This window comes from Lichenostomus cassidix, chromosome 1 (assembly GCF_008360975.1).
Source record: "Lichenostomus cassidix isolate B80296 chromosome 1, HeHo_3.0, whole genome shotgun sequence".
In the NCBI taxonomy this organism is placed as follows: Eukaryota; Metazoa; Chordata; class Aves; order Passeriformes; family Meliphagidae; genus Lichenostomus; species Lichenostomus cassidix.
This window is the reverse complement of record NC_139479.1, coordinates 37,512,917-37,532,856: the sequence shown is the minus strand read 5'-3', so window position 1 is coordinate 37,532,856 and position 19,940 is coordinate 37,512,917. Positions and strand designations below refer to the sequence as shown.

General features: G+C 38.8%; 1 protein-coding gene across 4 annotated transcripts in view; it reads right to left on the bottom strand.

Moving 5' to 3' along the window:
• The window catches only part of FGF14 (fibroblast growth factor 14), a 384,458-nt gene that overhangs the window by 112,101 nt on the left and 252,417 nt on the right, over positions 1 to 19,940 (bottom strand). The window contains exon 1 of one of the 4 annotated variants that reach the window (XM_085057026.1): positions 17,877 to 18,079. The exons of the other annotated variants lie outside the window; for them this stretch is intronic. Within the exon in view, the coding sequence (XP_084913152.1) occupies positions 17,877 to 18,069 (193 nt within the window). The 5' untranslated portion in view covers positions 18,070 to 18,079. Of the gene's footprint in view, positions 1 to 17,876; positions 18,080 to 19,940 lie in introns of those variants that run through there. 4 annotated transcript variants of the gene reach the window in all.

Genomic DNA, 19,940 nt, shown 5'->3' with positions numbered 1-19,940 from the left:
TGATGTATATGAAAAGACCCAAAATCTAAAGAATTTTCCATAGATATATGCCAAATCTGGGGACACAGAGACACCAAGGAACCAGAGTATTACTACCAGATTCAGATTTTCATAAGAGCAGAGCCTATACCCTCTCACTGGGAAAGTGTCATGCATTGAGAGAGGACAAGTTCTTCCATTGGCTTTGCCTGGCTGCCTCCTGAAATCTCCAGATGTCCATCTCTAAAAAAAAAAACAAAGCTAGTTTTTAATTTCTGCTTAAAACTGCATCAGAAGTTGCTTCTGTATTTCTACTTAGCATTCTTTAATTTCAGAACATGGTTAGCTTTGAATATTTTGAAATACATATTTTAAAGGCCATACAGTTATTCATTGAAATCATTGTTCAAGTTCAAAGACAAGCAGATTCCATGATATTCAGGTTTAAAAACCTGTAGTATCTACAAGATTTTTAATGTGTCCTATTGATTACAACATTCTATAGACTCTCGTGAATGTGTTACACTGGGACTCCAGCAGCATGAAGAAGGTGGGGATGGCCCTGTGGGCAAAGCAGAGAAGTCTCAGCCAGGAGAGGATTGTGTGTCAGGCTCCACTTTGGAGGGGAGTGGACTGGTCCAGAACATAGGACGTGTTCCTGGAAGCATGATAAGCACTGGCCTCATATTGTAAAGCCTCAGTAAAAAGACCCTGCTGCCAGCAGATTTCCAGATCAAACCTAAACACAAGAGATCAGCACCATCCTCAATTTACAGACAGCACAATAGAAGAACTAAGAGGATGAACAATTTGTCCAAAGCAGCAATACAAATGTGGTTTTCTGCATCCTAGTCCAGTATGTAGATATCCCTGCCAGGCTATACAAAAGGGCCTAATAGGACTGGAAAAGACACAAATAATAACTGGGTAGACAGAAAGTACTATTTACAAGCATGCCAGAGGCCTTGAGTTATACATTGATTGTGTTTGTTTCTGTAAAACAGTATTAATCCCACTGTTGAGGCAAATGGAAGGATTTTAAAAGAGGAATTTAAAGTGGGGGAAGTGAAGGGGAAAAGGCTTGCCACTCTCAATAAAATAAAAAGATGTCAGTGCAAATAGACATCATTTATTAGAAGCCTCCTATCTGTGTAGCAAAATGTCATCTACTGATGAATGCAACTGAAAGGGGGCAAAATCACAAGAAACCCTTGTAAACAGCTTCCAAACAATTCCAAATCAAATAATTTGCTTTTAAAACTATGTTTTGATTAATTCATGTTAACTCCTGGGTTTGTGTTGTTCAGAATAAATAATTTCTCAGTGCAATTACCTCCTCTGAAAAGTCCCAAATTAGTTTAATGGCTGTTTTTGTAAATTATAAATAGCTCTAAGACTTTTCTTAAAGTCCTGAGACATTTCATAGAATCATAGAATGGCTTGGTTTGGAAAGAAATTTAAAGATCATGTAGTTCCCACCCCACTGCCATAGGCAGGGACACCTTCCACTACACCAGGTTGCTTAAAACCCCATCCAACCTGACCTTGAAAACTTCTGGGGATTGGACAGCCACAATTTTTCTAGGCAACCGAAATTTAAAGCTGAGTAAATTGGACATTAGTAGGAAAATTACTTTGCATATTGTTGCAACAACAACAAAAATCTAAAATGTTGCAGTTCTGAAAATCTCCTAAATAACCAAACATTACTAAATGCTTCTGATTTCTATCGCAGAAATTTCTATACCCTAGGCATGATAAAAGACAATAAATTTTAGTGACAAGAGCTATAATTAAGATAATTGGAATATTTTTTAATGATACAAATGGAAGCGAGAAAATCCCACGTAAATGGTAGGAAATTTTAGATTTCAAAATATATTTATTACACCCTAAATCACTCCTTGTCCTTTAGAAATTTGACTTCTCCATGAGAGAAGCATCCTGTTTTCTCCTCAGCTCTGTTGAGAGCAAGACATGTCAGTCAAAATATGAACCTATAGGTTGCACGAGTTTTGGTATCTACATAGCAAGAATTTTCATTCAGTCAGGTGAACCTAATCCCAAGGGACTAGAGTATATCCATGGCCACCTATTCACTGCTTGGAAAACATACTTTGTTTTCCCTGGAACTTCAGCAGAACCAAAAAAATCGTGGAATATTCAGTTTAAATGGTAAATGACCACAACAAATAATCAATGATGTAACAGATGAAACTTGTCTGAGAAAAGTTGAGAGTCATCTGAATCCAGCCAATATGAAAATCCTTTGAAATGCCATCCCCTAAGGCAGAACTTTTTCAAAACTGGATTTAAGAGGAAATTATTTCCTAGCAGGAAGAAGAGGAAAAGTTGCTCAGTACTGTTTCTTGCCAAAGAACTTAAAATGACTGCTGTAAGTCGAAAGTCTACACAAATATGTGGTAATGGTTAAACCTTCCCTGAAAGACACACCTGAAGGGGAACAGTCCCGCTGCCTATGTGACACTCACCCCTGACATTCCAGAAGTTAAATTACTTCCCTTTCCCACTTGACACCTGTCTGATGCAATCCCTTGAAGAAACCAGTTTATGAGATTCTTCAACAGCAAAAAGCACATTGCATAAAGATCTAGGTACCATTCACAGTATACAGGTAACAATAGCATAGATTCCCACAGGTATTACACTACTCAACTGGTGTCTAAAATCAGAATGTGGATGTGGGAAAATGCATAAAACCAACCTCAAGGGGCTTAAAGTTTATATCTTTCTTTAACAGAAAAATGACTGAGGTATTGAAGTGATTCTTTTTTGCTTTATCTGCCTAAAACTACCATCTCTCCACACCACAAAACCCTCTCTGATAATGTCCTGGCATTTGTAATAAACATCAGTCAGCTGTTCTCTGACTACGTCAATGTATTTTGAAAAAGCTTTCCAGACAGAACTAAGCAGAAAATAATGTTCCAATTGTGAAATACTTTTTCAGGATAAAGCTCAGAATAAAGGTTTCTTAAAAAAAAAAAAAAAACTAACAGGAAAGGAAAAACATTTTAACTATCAGCCTGGCAACCGATGCAGGTTTGTAGTAAAGGCTTTTTGTCTGAATCAAAGTGAGTAGGAACTCAAGACTTGAAATGTCCACACAGTAGAAAAGTGCTTGAGCTGCAGAGCTGCTCTCTTATGCTCTCTTATGCTCTCTTATTTAAATCTCTCTTAGATTAAAAAAAAAAAAACAAAAAAAAAAACCCCGAAAAGAAAACCCAAACCAAAAAACTACTCCACCCTTAAGACAGTTTTCCAGCATAGATTTTAACAAAACTATCCTGTTTTGATGGAAGCTTGGCATTTGGCCAAACCTGACAGACCAGTAGAACAGTTTCAGACAAAATCAAAATATCAGTCCAACAACCTCTACCAGAAGGTCAGGAAGAAAATGTAGCTCATCTACCACAGAATAAGGATCATGTGTGACACTTTACTTTTTCACCATTAAATATTTGGTTAATTCTTTTCTCCTTTCCTTGATGTTGATATACAGTCCCAAAGAACTGCTTTGCTTCTTTTTTTTTTTTTTTAAAAAAAAGCAATTATAGTTACAAGCATAAAAAACAAAGCGAAATGCAAAACTGAACGTAGCACAACAGAAGGTCACTTGAAGAAGTCACAAAATAAATTACCCAGATCTCATATTCATTAGGGCAAAGTTTCATTACTGCTGCAACAGCAATAGACAATCTCAAAATTAGCACAATCACCTGTGCACATTCTACCCTCTCTAGCACAGGTGACTTAACACTGTCATCACTCCTTTGTCATTATGTGAAAGCACAAACCCTTACAAAGCTTATGTTCAGCTGCTAAAAATAAAGGCTAGATAAATGAAGCTAATTTCTTAAAACACACCCTTAACTCAGTTTGATAAACGAAGTACCATACATGTCTCTGGTTCCCTAGAACAATGACTGGAACTTTCTAACCTACACAGCTCTTGATATTGAACCTCACATGTTGCTGTGCTTCCATAGCTGAAGTTTGGCTGATCTGCTCCCATTTGAGAGTGCAGCTCCGAGAATGCAAGCTAGAAGGCAATGCCATGTACTCAAACCTGTCTGGATGTCAAACATTACTCATTTTAGGAAGCATCCAGTAAAACCTGCATTAACAGAATAATTTTAGTTATATTTTATATCAATTCTGATTCTTTATGAGAGAAATGATGGCTTGATCCCTGTTTTAGTTCTAGGGGAGAGGAGAGTGGGGAGTTGGATTTTTTTAAGTTTCCATTCAAATGAAACCTTACAGCATTTATTTCTAAGAGACCACAGCAGTTTAATGAATCCACAGGCATCTTTCCTTATATTCAAAGCGGACATGAACATAAAGGAAGATATATTTTTGATTCATATATCTACTACTTCCAGGACTACTTCTCAGAGACCTGTTGTCTGGTCTCACAGTCTTGCTTGCTTGTTGCAGTGGGGAACACAGAATGAGCAACAACTTCTGCAGCTTCATGTACTAAAATGAAAAACTCAGTCTTGAAAGATTTATATAACTTCTGGATGTACAGAAATTAGTGAAATTGGATCAAAATCTCTGATTATGTTTACCAAAGCTTGTACAAAAGTTGGTTGTGGTCAGCAGCAGATTCTAAAATTGCAGTCCCAGAAGAATCTGGTTATATTTAATTTTCCCTTCACAGAATTGAAACAAATTCCAAATATCTATTACCAATTACCTATTCTTGTAATAGAAAGCTTTAAGAAAAATAAGCTCAGCGAAATACACTGGGAATACAGGGGTAAGCCTGAAGTTCAGCCGTAGTAGAGCGTGAATTTGTTGTCAACCCCACTCCACTGACTGAAATTACACAATTGCTGCCATGTAGTTGGTTGTCACAAACCAATTGTTACTCCCCTTGGCTGTGTTTTAATGCATGAAACTGCAGTATCATGGCAGGCATTACAGAACCAATGAAAGAAAAGTTAAAGCCTGAATAATTGATGTAAGAGTACTCTTTGAGTAAGTCTGGTACACCTGCCATAGTTTTTCAGATGGAGCAAGATATGAATAGCTCATTTGTTTGAGTTTTCCCCCCATCCCATCCCCCTCCTTGGGTACTCAGGTGTTTTACCAATATGGTAAGTCAGGATGTGTCTGTCAAAACAGACTTTGACTGGAAATGCTGTTCTGACAAAACAGAAAATACAGCATGCTTCACAGTGAAAAGCCCCGCAAACCTAAATGTCGGTTTGCTTTCCCAGATGACAGTACAGTCATTTTCTGAACAGCTTTGTTTAATAAGTTGTTGGTATTGATACTACTCTGATTATCAAGCTGAGCTTTCCAGCAGCCAGAGCAGTTCCCAGTGCACTATGTCCTTCTGTTTGGAGCTTCTTAGGGAACACACCACAAACAACTACTACTCTATTTTTGGGTTTTGATAGTGTCAAGGTGTAGACCAAGGGCATCATGCCTTCCAGTGGTCTAGGCTTTGTCACAGCATAGATAACAATAACTATGACCTTGTCTACATCAATGTCATATTCTCTACTCAAGAGTCCAAGTGCTCATGGAAGCAACAATACCACCTTACCTACTTGCCACAGCAGTCACATGAATACCCAGAGCAACCTTAACATTTGACAGCATAACTCATCTGCATGTGTTATGCATCTGCAGCTCCATCCTATTACTAGGATAGTCAAAATAACTCCTTCTCTTTTACTGTTTTTTTTCTAATTTAATTTGAGGACACACAGTTACCCAAGTGGCATACAAGCTCTAGGGTATCTGTTTCACTGCTTCCATTGGAACAAAGATGTGAGATCCAGTGCTGGTTGATTTTACCTTAATGACTGAGCAACAGCCTCATGGCAAAACTTTCAGCCTTATCTTCTCAAAGAATTCCTGTGATTCCAATTGGCAGTATGGAGCAACTGCTTGTTGGGATGGTTGGAAAACAATCCTGTTCCCTTTCAAAAGCATCTCTGCTGAGGTTTACAAGTGAAGATGGTGGCAAATGGCTTTCAGAACTATAGAAATTCATATTTCTCCTTCCTCTGTAGGAATGCAAATAGGAAAATTTCTATTTTGCTCTAAATACCGTCTGAATGACCCCATTTCAGAAAATATATTCAATTTTCTCATCGTCCCCTAAACAAAAGCTGATACAAGTGTACATAAACAGACAAACTAGCACCATTCAGAATCAGCTCACTGATGAACTGCCTCACAGCTGTTTATAAAACACTGATCCAATGCCTCCCTACAAAGAGAGAAGAATAAACATAACTAGCCATAAACTCAAAATATGGAAAGCCCAACTGCATCCATTGTATAGAAAGACCAAGGTCCAATTCATCATGAAACTATTCTCTCAAAACTCAACAAAGGACACAAAAATAATAATATTGGTATTTCAAAAGAGAATTTTCTGTTTCCATGGCAGTAGCCAGTAAAGTCCAAAACTGTGTAATTTTCATGTTGCTTACAAAAAGAAAAAGTGAAAAAGTAAAAAAAAAAAAAAAAATGAAAGAAAAAAAAAGAAAAAAAGCCTTCTCAGAGAGAAAAATTCAATCCGATAACCAAATAGAGGCACTTAGGACTCACAGAGCTGTCAACAAACTAAAGCCACTGTGCAAGACATTGCTGATATTATGGCAGAAGTGAAGAAACATTTTTTCACTTCCTACACAGCTATGACATATCCCTAAAAAAGAACTAAGTATGCCACAATCTATTGGACTCAGGATGTGAGTTGTGCCATTAGTCCTCTGGTGTCACATCTGAACAGCTCTGGAAAATCAACAGCAAACACCTAAATTGTTCCTATGTAATCACACACATCTATCTGGAAATGAGTTAGCACAAATGCCATTATGCATGTAAGTATTGCACAATCAAAAACTAAATAAAGCAGAATAAAAATAACCAGCAAATAGTTAAAGAATGTTCCTACATTGGTGATGTTTGTTGTAGTTTGCGTCCTCCTTGATACAATTGATTGCAATAAAAATACCTAAAAGGAAGCAAAACCTTTTTGCTGCTCCAGGCTCCAAATGTTGCTGGTTTCCCAACTATAACTAAGAGCTAAAGTTCTGAAGTTATAATATTACTTATATTCAAAGTTTGTTCAATTCAAAGAGAGTGCTTCAAACAACTCCAGTAATGACCCAGATGGATGCTAATACCAGGACAGAAATAATAAAAATAAACCTAAAAATTACCTTGTCTTTACCAGTCTGTTTAATCTAGAAGTACTAAAATCTCTAGCCAGGTTGCTCAGGTGTATTTAACTTTCCCTTTCCACACCTTAACATGATTGAAAAATCTGAAAGTTTAGCCAAAATTGTCAGAGAATGTTTTTGTAAATACATCATCAGCAATTTGCCACCAATGCATTCCCCACAAGTACTTGTCTTCAACCCTTGTACTACTTATACCTAAACACTCAGCAAAGAGTAGAAAACAGGCTGATCTTCGTTGCATCCCTCCCTATATTTGAAACAAATGAAAACTGTGAAAACCAAAATAACAATACTGTGTGAAGTTGGTAACAAGCTGACAAGATTATAGTTAAGAACCTCTAAGCAAAAACAATTTTTAAGATGAGATTCACCATGGTCTTCACACTTTTTCCACTGAGGCTGCTTAAACCATTTTTAGCTGCTATTATTTAAGCTCTGAAGGTAGAGAATCTTAGTAAATCAGATCCTGAATTGTTGACTGTTTATCCCTGACAAATTTCAAATACAACGTGCTTGCTGACATCCACTGACCTAAAAACATACTCCAGTAATTCAACAGAACTGTTTGCTTACAGCACTAGTTAAATTCAACCATTATGTTTGCAACATAAACCACTGGTAAACAGGATGACAATTGATTGAGTGAGTGATTGAATTATATTGACTATGGTAAGTGGCCCCGAGACAGCTATTGGCTTGATCCAAACACTTTGTCATCACATCAATGAGAAACAAATGACTCTTCACACCTTAGTTTAATTATGACAAGATTATCAGGCTTAACTTGCATTGATTTCAGTAACTTTTAACTTTATGAGCACCTGATGAGTCTGTTTCTCTCTTGTTAACAGAAACACACTTCTGAAACAAAAACAACTCTGAGAGTCCTGATGTACCCTTCTAAAATAGAGAACTAGAGAGTACAGCTAATGGGAATGGTCTAGTTTTAATTCCTTTCTGTGGTTTGGAGTCAATTATCTTATCTCTACAGTGATATTCACTGTTTCCAAAGAAAGATAGATGCTTATTAGTAGCATTCAGGGTTTTCAAAGTGTCACAATGTATATAAATCTGAGCCATCCACTCATTTTGATTTATTTACATGCATATTTTTGCTCATTTTATATAGTACTTGCAATAGAATAGTTGGTTATACAGAGCAGTACATATTAATTTTGGAAGGATTCCCCAAATCATATGCTATGCATTACATCAAAAGATCTGGTTTTAGGGTAGAAGCATCACAATCTCACAGTTCTTTAGCACATATAAGCTACTCAGACAACAGAATTTAATGAATTAATTGGCATCTGTAGAAGAGCCAGAATGTTACAGTTCTTAGTTGTACACACATTGAAAATTTGGGGACATCTGACTTTAGAGCTAAAATTAAAAAAAGCTTTATTTCTTTTTCCATAAATATTGCCTAAAAAAGTCATTAATGATGCTCCATGCAAGCAGGTTTTTCATTTGTTTTAGCAGAAGTCTGTGGATACATAAGAAAGATTGACAGCTATTTCTACTTTGTCAGAAGACCAAAATAAAACTGGCAGCAATAATAAAGTTGGATTTATCAATCTAATGCCTCAAAGAGTTCAGCCATGTGCTAATCTCTGCACAAAACCATCTTCAGATGGAAGAATTAAAAAAGGTAAGCAAAAAAAAACCTTCTCAGAATTCAGACTGTTATTTTTAGCAAGCCTAAACTATATTAATAAGGAAGTTAAGACTATGGTCTTAATTTTTTAATTTTTGTGAAAGATATATAAGTAATATGTGCACCAGAGTCTGATTGGAGTTTGTGATAAATACAAAGCTTGATTATCCAAAGTAAGATTAAAAGAAAGTAAATCCAAAGTAAGATCCAAAGAAAGATTAAAAGTGTTCAGATGAAAAAAATTACTGCTTAGTAGAGAGTTTTGAAGGTGATGATAATGATGATGGTGATGATGATGATGACAACACATATTGTTCACTATCAATAATTTTCTAATGAGTACCTTAGGAGGAACATCTAAATTTCCAAATCTTTAAAACATACACAAGCTAAGTTCAATAACACTTGCTAGAAGTAAAAAAAGTTTGCATTTCTTCAGATTACCTATATCTGCAGGGATCAGTCTCTCAAATTTTCAGTCCCAGGAATACTTCTCTATTAAAAAAATCTAATGTAGCCTGTATTATTTTATAATTATTTCTACTTCTTGGCACAGTCATGATCCCAGATGATTGATAAGATAATAATGAACTACTAGCGGGAGGAATCCATTAATTTATTGTGTGTCCTTACACAAGAAAAGTGGTAGACAACCACACTTAGGTCTTCATCTTGTAATCATGCCTCTACTTGCCTGAGGGTAAGCATGAATAATCTTCAGGACTGATGCCATAAGTATACTTCCACCTACAAGCCTGACCAGACCTCTGATAAGACAAAACTTGCTGTGGACACAAGGGGGGACTTGCTAAATGTTGCTGTAGCAAAGCATGCAAGTCTCTTTCTAGTGTCATAGAAAAAGATTCAACAATTGATGGAATCTTCTTTTTTTTTTGGCTTTAATAATACAGTTTAAAATGCTGTTTGGAACAAAATATTACACATTTCATGTGTATTTGCTTTGATTACATAGAAAGAACTGTTCTGATTACACAGTGAGAAAAGTGAAAAAAGAAAATAGAGCAATGAAGTTTGAGTTCATTTATTTAATAGTTGCTAGTATACAAATTACAGTGGCAAATTTTTCAACTCATCAGAATTTCATATGAAGGGATACAAACCACTAAATAAAGTGAGGAATCCAAGTCTCAGTTATACATAAACTACGTAGATAAAAATGAGAGAAGCATCTGCTCAAGCTGGAATATTCACAATGCATAAAGCAGTAAGTGTGTGAAAACTGAACACTCAGTAAATGTGAAAAGATTTTGGAACAGTTACGAGCTATAATCCATGAACTACAAACTTACAAGGAAGAGTGGCTGGAAAAATTTCTTACTTCACCACATTTCTGACCATAACAATTTGTTATAAGATTGTTCTTAAAAACAAAGTAAAGAAATAATCAAGGATTAAAACAAAAATAAATGCAAACACCTATTTACTTTATGTTTTAGCAAACAGAGTGTTCTTTATGAACTACCAATAAGCTTCACACACACCATTATAATCACAAAAATTAAGTCTGCTGTTGCATGAAAATCTCTGTTGCAGATTTGGAAAGAAAGAAAAAGAATCATACTGAAATAGTTTTATTTGTTTCATTATAGAACTTTTTTTAAGAGTATTATCATAATCTAAGGATGATATATATGTAATGTTTTGACATAAGTAGGTATATATATGCCATAAATTTAGTCCTCATGATCACAGAACTCTGAAGTAGATAGTTACCTTTCACAGACAACCCTCTTTGACACTACAGAAAATACTAAAATAAAAGCATAGTAAATTTACTAAAAAAACCCCAGCCATTGCTCTAGTTCAAAATGATAAGTAAGGAAGTCTCTCTCTATCACTCAGGGAGTGCAAATGCTCATCAAAACCAAACAAGAAATACCTATAACACATTATTGCATTGAGGGAGACACTCATTCCAGCTCCCACCTCTAGGCTCATAGTTCCACAAAAATCTTTATTGCAAAGAAACCTGCTGACCTTTTCTTAAGCCTGACAGATCTGCTGTGTGCTGAGTGACTTTGAAATTCAGTAATAAAAATGCCTTGAGGTTTGAAAAGTACATTTTTATTAGAACATGAAATTCCACTAATGTTCACCTGTGAAAAGAACCATTAAAAACGCAGAATAATTTAAAACTTATTTCCTTCCTTCCTTCCTTCCTTCCTTCCTTCCTTCCTTCCTTCCTTCCTTCCTTCCTTCCTTCCTTCCTTCCTTCCTTCCTTCCTTCCTTCCTTCCTTCCTTCCTTCCTTCCTTCCTTCCTTCCTTCCTTCCTTCCTTCCTTCCTTCCTTCCTTCCTTCCTTCCTTCCTCTTTCATGTTTTTCTAAAAAAAACACTGAAAATAATCTAAAAACCAAAACTACATGCTTTCTTGAGCCAGGCTCCACAGGAATAAAGGAGAAGCAACTACATTTAGTAACTTGGATACATCTTGGAATTTGCAAAATAAAGTAGAAAAGGCAGGCTTTGCAATGGAAATTATAATAAATTATGAAGGTGTTTTTACTTTTATACTTTTTGAATTAACTCCTCCAGCAAGAACAGATTATCTGCTTGTATTTCACAAAGCTCAATTCTTCTCACAAAAACAAAAGACTTGATTTAATATTTTTTAAAAATGCTGAGTTCAATCATTTCTTTTTGCTGATTACTGCCAATCAGCTGTCCAATCTTTGTTCAATTTACAGTAGTTGTATAGTACAGTAACTCCAATGCCTTTCAAAAGTTCTACACCTGGATAAGGGATTAGAATCAAGACCACAGATGTAATTAAATTGTTTAATTTAGTTACATCATAGGGACTATACTTTATATCCCAGAAAAAGGATATTCTTCACATTCCTATTTCAATCTATTCTCTCTAGATTTATTTATGAAAATCTGACTGAACATCCAATATCATGCTCATTACCTTCTACTCACCATTTTACAAAATGGCAACCATAACAACCTGGAATCCTGAAAGCCTTGTAGGAACAAGGTTTCTGTAATTTTTTTTCAACAAAGTCCATCTATCTAAATTTTATACCAAGCTTTTACCATTAAATCCTTCCAATCTTATACTAGCTTTCCTTTGAATCACAAAAATTCTCCATTTTCTTCGGTTACATATTATTTACTGAAATATAAATTTAGGTAATGCTACCTATGGCTGAAATCACCTATATTTTATAACATAGAATCAGATCTTGGTAGTCCTGGACTCTACTCCTGCCCGTCTCTAACTTAATGGAAATATATATTCCTAAATCTTGGCATCAAAAGCAGCTAGGTTCTTCCTTGGTGCCAGAAAAGTGTATGTTCCTTAATTTTCAGTCACATAGGAAAATTAATTGGAAGATCTACAGTGGACCTCAGCAGGTTTTTTTTATTTATATGATTAAAATGATCACCTAAACCCCTAAAGTACAGAAATGTTACCATCTACAATGTAATAAAAGTAGGTTGCTGATTTTTGATCATAATAATAGAACTTTAGAGCTTTACTAATTTTCTCATTCATTTCTATCATGGAATGTATGATGAATATGAAAGAATCATATATTCTTTCTATTTTTGCACCACTCATAGTATGGCAGAGCATAGGATCTGAGATAACAATATTAATAATAATAATAATATTAATAATAATAATAAAAATAAACTCTTGAGAACAAAAATGTGCATGTTTCAAAGGGTTTCAGCAAAAGCTGATGGCACAGTAAGAGTACATACCAGGAGTAGGTCTTCCTGTCCATCACTATCTCCAATACTTGCCTAAGACAGGAGCTTACATATGACCAAGACAGACCTCTGTTTACTCACTACAAAAAAATGGGAATCCACAGTTGGGTATCTTCAAAACTATGCTTAGAGTCTAAGTCAAAAGACTTCAACAGAAAAATGTTCTTTAATTAACTTTTTGAGTGTTATCTCTGTATTGAAATTAAATACTTCTGTTCATAAGCTGCAGACTTGAAAACTTATCATTCAAAAGAAATTTTAAGTTCTGGATTTTGTTTGTTCCAAATCAGAGCCTGGAACATCAAAAAACTACATCTGTTAATAGATTATATATCATTAAAAGACAGGATTCTGTCTTTAAATATAGTATAGAAACCTGACCTCACCTGTTTTCTATTGGTACAGCACCATTAATAAGAAACGACCTGTACTGCAATCTCCCTTAATTGCTATAATAATCAGATAATTTACTTCTAGAATACATTTAATAGATACAATAAGGGATATACCTTACAAGACTGTACATGGAGTGAAACTGACTGAACTTTAGAGATCCAGATCACTTAAGCTTGAAGAGTTCATTTTCTAATGAAGAGTTAAATCACCAATTACTAAGTGAAGAAATTCAAAAGCAATGTTATTAAATGGGAGATATTCTGAAATGACACTTGTACAGCACTATCTGTACATTAAATGTCCACTATTCTATCACCCCTGTTTGAGATATTTCTAAAAATCAATAGTCCCTAAAATTATGTTACCATTTTCAAGCTATTTTTTCTCATTTTCTCTCAAAGCCAACTCATTCATCACTTTTAGAGCCACCAATACCAGTTTAGAATAAGAATTACATCCCAGCCATTACTGTATTACTCTTAAAAACTTCTCTCAGCAAGCACAGGGTTTATGTGAAATACTGAATGCATAGGAAAGCAAGCTTGAGACTGAGTCTAGAAAATTATGTTTTCAAAAATATTTTTTAAACATGCTTAGAATACTTTATATGAAATCTAGCATATTTACATAGTTTCAGTTTGTGATTATCATGCAGTCCTTTGAACAGGTTAAGAGCAACAAAGGAAAAAAAAGTAATGATTTCTTACATCAGCTGTTAAGGCTGTTTATAGTTCCAAAAGGGTTGTGGATTAATCAATTTCATTTGAAGAAAAGTAATGAAAAACAAGCAACATCAGTTGAAACTCCTGAAAAATAGACAATGCAGGAGCAGTAGGGTTTAGTGAACTGTCAGGAAGAATTAATTCTGAGGACAGTCACATAGGAAAGCACAGACACGTGTTTTGGTCTGCTGAAACTTTGAGCAAGGCAGATCATCCTGTCGCTGGAGCTACTGGTGGGACTTGATGTGGTTTCTTAAGCTTTGGGAAACAAGTCAAGCACACTCACATGCACAGATCTCCATTTCAGTTCCACTTCATTCCACAAGTAGGAGAACTAGAAACTACTAAGGGCACTATGTATACTGGGAATTATTTTATATCTGAGATTATGGGCCACTCCCACATCTGCCAAAAAATATTAGCTGATCTACTGATGAATTTTCCAAAAGTGCTCTCTTTGGAGAATTAAATTACCTTTGTAGATGCAGAGAAATCTAATCAGTGCATTTTCTGAACATGTTTCCTAGGTGTCTCTTTCTTATAAATATAAATGTGCAAAATCAGGGGCGAAGCCATCACAAAATTCATACCCTCTAAGTATAAATTTAGAAATCTTAATGTGATATTAGCACACGGAAACAGTAAACATCACACTTGGTTTTTAATACATTTAAATGTTGAGTATTTTTCAGTAGAATACTCTCAAGGGACCTAATTAACCAAATGAAGACTTTTCAGATTAGCAAAACATAGATATGTAGATGAAAATACAGGCTAAGAAGTTTGAATTTGTGCTAGTGAGAAGCATATTTTTTAACCTCTGTGCTTTGTAGATGCATGAGGTGAAGTGACATTTATATTTTTCTTTTTATTGGGTAGCCCCAGGTTAGATAAGGTTATTTCACATGAAAACAAAATATCATCTGTCAATTCTCCCATTTGTGATTATATTAACATAAACCTTTAATGCAGCAGAGGATGATTCACAATTGATTGATGTCTGGCATCAGATAGGCAAGATCTTGGCTTCATGGAGATAGGCAAGATCTTGGCTTCATGGATATTCGGAAATTAATGACAGCGATTTTTTTTATCAGATGACAGGTAGAATGAAATAAAAATTAAATACATTTGAAATATCATAATACTAAACAATATGAATCAAAGATGTCAAGTAAATGAAAATGGTTTCATGTACTCAGTAGATTAGCAGACAAGTGTCCCACAGAAATCACTTTGGCTGTTTAATTCATTAATCAAAGTCTTAGAAAACCTGTTTAAAACTACCATGGCATCTATCATTTGAGCAAATATATAAGTAAATACAAATATTACTCTTTATTCTGAGTGAGCCCCTGGATGTATCTTTAATGCTACCATTCCTAAATGCTAGTCTCCCAAAACTCATTCTGTTGATATTTTAGTATGCCCCTAAAGGAAGGACCATGAACAGAGAATTTGTCACAATGACAGAAAAAAAATTCATCAGGATATACACATGATTGGAGCATTTTATGTATTCATAATAACTTCATTTTTTCGCAAATAAATCCCACTGAACAAGAACAGTACCAACAGGCAATTTTAAAGAAGAATTTAAAAACAAAGATTTTTTAAAGTTTGCTAACATGTTGGTATGTGTATATATATAGTGTATATCTACCTAATTAACATATACATGTATGTACATGAGTAAATGTCTATTTTTAATTTAAAAAGCAGCATCACTAATTTTTGCTGCCTGTTTCAAAGATGGAAAGACAGTTATTTTTCATATGTAAGTACAAAGCAAAACACTTTTTTATTCCAAGAAAAACAGTCTATTTTTTTCTGCTCTACATAAAAATTATTATACACATACTTCTACTCTTCCATTGAATTGTAAGAGAATGCTACAGATGGTTTGTCACATCTCGATTAGCTCATTTTTCACAATGCTCTTGTGACACCTTGTATCATTTACACAAGGTTTATTTGTCAAAATCCCATAGCACCTTTCTGACAACAGATGTTTTGAAATTCATCCTATTTTGCTTGGCAAAGACTTATTTTAATGAATTTGACAGTATGATTTCAGTGAAGAATTCACTGGTCATTTAAGTCAGCTTAGAAAAACTAAAACCAGACTCTGATAAATGTTCATTTTGTAACTCTTGTAATGTATTTTAAAGCCTTCAGCCTTATAAAATATGATTTGTTTGTTTTTTTCACAAATGACTATTCACTCTAAATTATTCTGCATAAGATGTTTAAGTCATCACTTCGGCTTGATGGTTTCTTCAGCTTCACTCTTAAATAGAATGCAACTCTGAATCCACAGGTATTCCATGTATCACTTTGTGCATCAGGAACATACATAGTAAAAGGTATGATAGTATTTTTTTCAGCAGGAATTCTTACAGATTAGCAGTAATTCTGAGACCTTAATGTAAACCAATGGATAAATATCACCATGTCTCATCATGAAGGAAAATAAACTCAGGGGTCTGATACTGCAGATTTTACTGGTGAATAGCCCTTGTTCTGATTATTCTTCCTGAAATGTTCTGTGTCAGTGGTACAGCTTAACAGTGGAGTTATATTCTAATTCAGTTCTCTTATTCAAGAATGTGACAAAGTGCCTTATGAAAAATGAATGAATGAAAAAGGATGAATTCACAAGTCTCTTTAAAGGCCCTTCTCACCTAAAAAAATGTTTAGCGTCTCAGTGCTGTGAGGCAGTCATCTCTTCCTCAAATGGTAATATTGTCAAATACAGTTTTCCCCCAAATAAAACTGCACAGGTGGTCAAGCACAATTGCTCAGTTTGCAAATCCCCCTAAAGTTGTTTTCCTGAAAAAGTATCACTTATAAAAATCCACCATCATAAACCAGATACTCTAGTCTGTTAAAGCACACACAGACTGCTTAAAATAAAAGCCACCACAGATTTTGCCACTGACATTTTCCTGCTTATCTTCCTTGTATCCCTGTATTATCTAAAAATTGCAAGATTTGGCTTGCACTAGGAGTTACAGCAAATAATTTTACTGCAAGAAAGCCATGTAAAAATAAAATTGTGTGGATTTTGTTGATTTATGCTTTTTAAAATGTGAGCCATAGAAAAGAATGAGGAAGCATCAATCAGGAGAGCTCCCTGATTATGTTTCTTAAAATGATCTTCCGACCCAAACTAAAGAGGAGCTGTAGTATACATACCAAACCGCAACACATGGTGGCATTCTCTAATGTAACAGAGGGTGGTTTGTACTTTACCATTGACTGGTAAGTATTAGCCATATTTCAAGTGATACTTAACATTTTCACTCTTCAAGATAGAATCCTTTTGTTCTAAAACTACTTCTTTCCTGAGCACACAGAATAAGTCACTACCATTTCTGAATGCTGTTGAATACCACAAAATTTAAAGGAAATTAGAGAAGTCACTGCAATACCAATTTACTCCTCTTATTACTAGGGTTCTAATACAAAGTATTACTGGATGCAATCACCAAGGTACCAGTTTTCTCCACTGACTCCTGGTCATCTACCCTGAAGAAGAACTGTCTACAAAACCTGCTGGTCTGCATGGCAAGGCCCTGGCTGGGGATGGGCAACAGGCAGGTGTCTGCTCCCACAGGGATGCCGAGAAGCTCTGCCACAGCTGCTGGCTGTGCTCACCTCTCCCTGTGCTGACTGGGGAGTTACCGAGCAGCGGGGAACGGGACCCCTTCACTACCGCCAGGCTGCACCTGCCAAAGCCTTTTGGGTGGCTCGGGGAAGGGGCTGGAGCACGACGGCCCCCGGACACTGGACACCCTAAGCGCTGTGCGCTCTTTGTCCTTCAGAGAGAAGCAAGCTAGACGGGGACAGGCGGGGCGGCGGGCAGGGCTCCCCGAAGGATTTCCTGCCCGCAGCACACCTGTCGTGACCCACACCGGAGCCCCGGCGCAGACAGCCGGGCAGCAAGGCTGGCCCCGGGGGTCACGACCGAAGGTCCGGCTCTCCCCAGCCCGCGCAGCCTTTCGGCCGCTGCCGGGGAGCCGGGAGCCGCCGGCTGGCAGGAGCGGGGGCGGCGCCCGGCCCGGGAAGTTTCTCGCCACAGGTTGCCCCCTCCCGCCTGCCCCCCGGGAGCCCTCGGGCGGGCCCGGCCACAGGGACGCACCTTGGCGCCGCAACCGCCGCTTCTTGAGCCCGAAGATGCGGACCTTGGAGAAGATGTCCACCAGGTTGCCATTGCAGAGCCCGCGGTTCTTGTTGGGGCTGTTCCGCCTCCTGCTGGCCGAGGGCCGGTCCCAGTGCTGCTCCCTCGCCTGCCGCTTCTGGCGGATCAAGCCGCTGGCGATGGCCGCTGCCATGGCTGCTCGCCGGCTCGCCCACGCCGGACAGGGAGGAGGGAGGCGGCGAGGCGCTCAGCCCCGGCGGGAACCCATCCCCGGGAGCGAGAGGGAGCGGGAGCCTCCTCCGGCCCGAGGCGCGGCTGCGGAGGGGCACCCGCACCCTGCGGCCGGCGGGAGCTGCCGCCACCGAGGGTCACCGCATGGGTGCCCCGCCGTCCCCCCCGCCGTGTCCCGGCGCAGGGGCACCTGCTCGGGCGGGTGTCTGCGGGCCGGCTGGCGGAGCGGAGCGGGGCGAGCGGGACTCGGGGCACAGCCGCGCCCGGTCGGCTTCGCTCAGGTCGGGTCGATCGGGTCGGGTCGGGTCCGCCAGGCAGCGTCTTTTCCCGGGGCTGACCCTCAGCCCCGAGCCGCCGCCACCGCCCGCTCGCCCGCCGCTGCCATCGCCACCGCCGGGGCGGCTACCGCCGCCTCTTCCCGGCTCCCGCCTGATGATTGCCAAGTGCTTCAGAAATCAGCATCTGGAGAGAGCAATCTTCTTCTCCGGGGAGAGCTGTAATCACGGCTCCTCGGTCCCACCCCGCTCCAGCCTCCCCTACACACGCACGCACACACACACACGGACACACACACACACACACACAGAGGCACGCACCGCTGGAGTTTTTTTTTGTCCTCCCCAAGGCGAGGGGCGGCGAGGGTGCAAGCAGTGGAGGAGGGGGAATGGGGGAAAGGCAGAAGAATAAAGCACAGAGGAGAGAGAGGCGGAGGGACGGGGTGATGCTGATGTGGTTTTCTGCTGGGAACCGGGAGGTTCCCGGTGCATCCGCCGCCAGCTGCCTCTGCCCCCCGTTAGGTTTCCGTGTGGCTTCGTGCGGGGATCCCTTCACGGGGGAAGAAGGAGGGCCCTGCGCGCTGCCGGAGGGCCGTATGGCCCTCCTCGTTATCCTTCGCCCGCCCCGGCACACCGAGGATCTCTCACACGCACCCTCTCTCCAGCTCCCCGGCAGCGGCTCCCTGCCTGCCGCCCCCGCCGCCCCCAGCGGTGACACCGGCACCTGTCCCCGTCCCCAGGCGGGGGAAGCCGGGGGCAGGGCAGGCGGGTGAGGCGAGGCAAGGGCACCCCGCCCCGCACAGCCCCGCCGCCGGCCAGCCCGCCCGCAGCCGGGCAGGGGCGCCCGCCCGGCCCTCCTCGCCCCGCAATCCGGGAACGGACCGAGCAGGAGGTGAACTCTGGAGGGAGACGGGGTTCTGCCGCACGGGAAGGTTTTAGAGCCGAGAGGAAGAAGCACACTTACGGGGCTGAGGGGACCTTCAACCCAAATACCAAAGGAATTACATAGGGCACCCACAAACAGCTGCAGCAGGTGGAATTATTGATAACCAGCACCGTGTGAAATTATAGGCTAAATCTTGGCGCACTTAAGGAAGCACCAGCCAAGCTCAGCAGACATGGAACACCTAAGTATCTGCCCCGAGGAGTTCACAAGACACTGCAAATAGTAAATATGTAAATAGGACATCCCACTTCTTTCCTTTAATCTGTTTCGGTTGGCTTGTCTCCCTTTTCAAATAATGGCCCAAAGTTTTTCGGATTTACTTTCTACAAGCCTAATGGTTAAACTTCCTGAAGTTGCAGCTAGCCAGAGGAAAGTAGAGAAAGGAAACAAGCAGCTACACAGAAAAATATGTGGTTGCCCCATAAAGAAGGGCAGATGCTTGCACAGGGAATTATCATGCAACATCTATTTTTATACCTTTTCACAATACTCCAATTTCTTCTTAGATGGTCTTGTGGTGTTTTTTGAGTTTTGTTTTGGTTTGGTTTTTTGTTGGGTTTTTTCTTTTTTTTTTTTTTTTTTTATTTTTTTTTTTTTTTTTTTTTTCATTAT